At 60.7% G+C, this 2,280-nt stretch overlaps 1 protein-coding gene across 1 annotated transcript in view; it reads right to left on the bottom strand.

The window, feature by feature from the left end:
- Positions 1-16: 16 nt before the first annotated feature.
- Positions 17-2,280, bottom strand: part of COL4A2 (collagen type IV alpha 2 chain) — a 182,075-nt gene continuing 179,811 nt past the window's right edge. Inside the window, 2 exon segments of the mRNA XM_027776199.1 lie at positions 17-571; positions 574-682. Coding sequence (XP_027632000.1) covers positions 432-571; positions 574-682 — 249 coding nt within the window. The 3' untranslated portion in view covers positions 17-431.

The following is a 2,280-nucleotide window of genomic DNA, read 5'->3' as shown; positions in this document are numbered from 1 at the left end:
CCCAGCCGCACCCCTGACAACGCGGGCACGACGGGCTGCCGTGCTGGCTTGGAGGAAGCCCAGGGCCCTGGGTCTGAGGACGGTGAGCTCACGGCCCCGAGCCCTTCGGCACTGAGGGCGCTTCGCTGCTGCCGTCTGGTCCGAACCGCCCACCAGGTGAGGGACGCGCGTGCTCCGGGGAACGGACAGTGCGGTGGCTACAGGGACGGGCAGTGGTTAGTCTCACCTAGAGGCACGGTTAGTGTGGCCCGCGGGCTGCCCGTGTCCCCGTTGGGGGCGGAGTCTCCTGGGGACAGGGCTGACCCGCAGCTGCAGCGCCCGGAGTGAGCGCGGGTGCTGCCGCCTTCGCTGGCTTCCTTTCTAGGAGGGTCGGCCCGTGGGCACCTGAGGTAACGCGGTAGTGAGCACCAGTGGCCTCGCGCCCGGCGGCCTCACAGGCTCTTCATGCACACCTGGCAGCGGCTGATGTGCGTGCGGATGAGGCCGGCCTTGAGCGTGTCGGCCGAGGGCGAGCCCTGGAAGCTGCGCTCGGGGATGGTGGTGAGCCAGAAGCTGTACTTGTTGGCGGAGGGGTGCCGCGCCCGCCGTTGCACTCGATGAAGGGCGTGGCGCGGAAGTCCTCCAGGCAGCTGCCCGGCGACACGAGCGACTGACCGCCACCTTCGTCGCCGGCTGCAGTGTGCTGCAGAGGGCGGAGACAGCGGGGTTAGGGCCGCAGGCCGAGAGCCAGCTCGGCCACCACCGTTTGCGGCCATTGCACACCTCAGTGTGGACCGCAGGCAGCACGATCTTGAGGGCCCTGGGCCCAGGTCACTCCCAGGCTGCACTGCAGGGCAGGGTGCCACGGCAGAGCCATGCCCTCTGGTCTTCAGTGAATCTGGGACCCGCAAGTGTGGGGGTGACCAGAGGGGAGCAGCAGCTTCCAGCCACCCACTGGAAGAAGGAACATGCGGCAGAAGCAACACCCTGCTCTTTCTTGAAATAGAACTAAAATGAGCTGTGGGCCCAATTCTGACGTGGGCAGTGACAAATAAGCCCCTGATGTTGACGATTATGCAGGGAGGACGAGTGGTTTTAATGATTTTTCTATTAAAAAAATCTGTCCTTGCTGATTTTCTACAATAAATATGTGTTACTCGTATAATTAAACGTTTTTGACATCAAAGGTAATTAGTTAAGCAATCAGTTGATTCCGAGTCTGGCAGCTGCGAGACAGGAAACTAGCTGTGCCATTTTAAAGTTCTGCTCTCGGAGCACAAGCACACACAAGCACACACAAGCACACGCAAGCACACACAAGCATCCGTAGCCCGCGGAGAGGTGCACGCAGCCTGGGCCCTCCGAGTTTGTGGACTCGGCTCCAGGTGCCTGGGGCCAGTGTGCGTGCTGGGTCTGTCTGGACCATTCACTCAGAGCAGTGTCTCCATTGCCTCCAGGGAAAATGAGGCAGTGTGGTGGTGTATTTGGGGGGGCCTCAGTTTACCTTGTCTTTGAAAACAGCAAATAACAAACAGGTCCCAGAGAGGCATCCTGTCGCAGGGTGCGGAGCCCTGAGGAGCCTGGGCTCCCGGCTCTGCTGCAACAGGCGAGGAGGAGCAGACAGCCCCGAACTGAGTCTCCGGCCTTTGCCTGGGTCTGAATGAGCTGCTCAGCTGAGCCCCGAGAGGACCACCCCAGAACTAGAGTCAGTAGGGAGCTGCCCAGGGCTCCCAGAACCCAGCCAGGAGAGAGACAGAGAGAGGAAAGCACCCCTGGGGGACAGCTCTGCTGCAATCCCTTCTACATTCTCCACTTGAGACTTGGGGCACGCACACCCCAGGTGTTTTTCAAGCCATCACATCTGGGACTTGAGCCAGGCAGTCATGTGGGATCTGGCTGCTCTGATCACCATGCCACTGGCTGATCCCGTATCTTCATTTTAAACCAGGTCGTTAATGTGTGTTAATGCCAATATTCTAAGTTCCAGGTAGACTCTATAAGATTCTTAGGATTCTAGATCAAATCTTTCCCTGTAAGATGCCTCGGAAGCCAAAAGACGCTTCTTTGGTGTTGAGCTGAGTGAGGTGGGAAAGAGGCCCAGCCGGTCCCAGGTATGCTCCTTACAAGGAGGCCAATTAAGAGGCTCCTCTGGGTCGGGGCCACCCCCCGGCATGCGGCTCCATACAGCGTGAGCTGCGCCCGGCTCTCCTCGCCCCGGGCCAGGCCTGTGTGGTCACAACCCGGACGGCAGCACACCGGCCGGGCGGGAGGGGAGGGGCCCGGCCTCCACGCACCATGAGG

This window comes from Tupaia chinensis, unplaced genomic scaffold (assembly GCF_000334495.1).
Source record: "Tupaia chinensis unplaced genomic scaffold, TupChi_1.0 Scaffold000644_1, whole genome shotgun sequence".
Taxonomy (NCBI): domain Eukaryota; kingdom Metazoa; phylum Chordata; class Mammalia; order Scandentia; family Tupaiidae; genus Tupaia; species Tupaia belangeri.
Note: the sequence above shows the minus strand (reverse complement) of the source record. Positions and strands in the feature narration are given on the sequence as shown.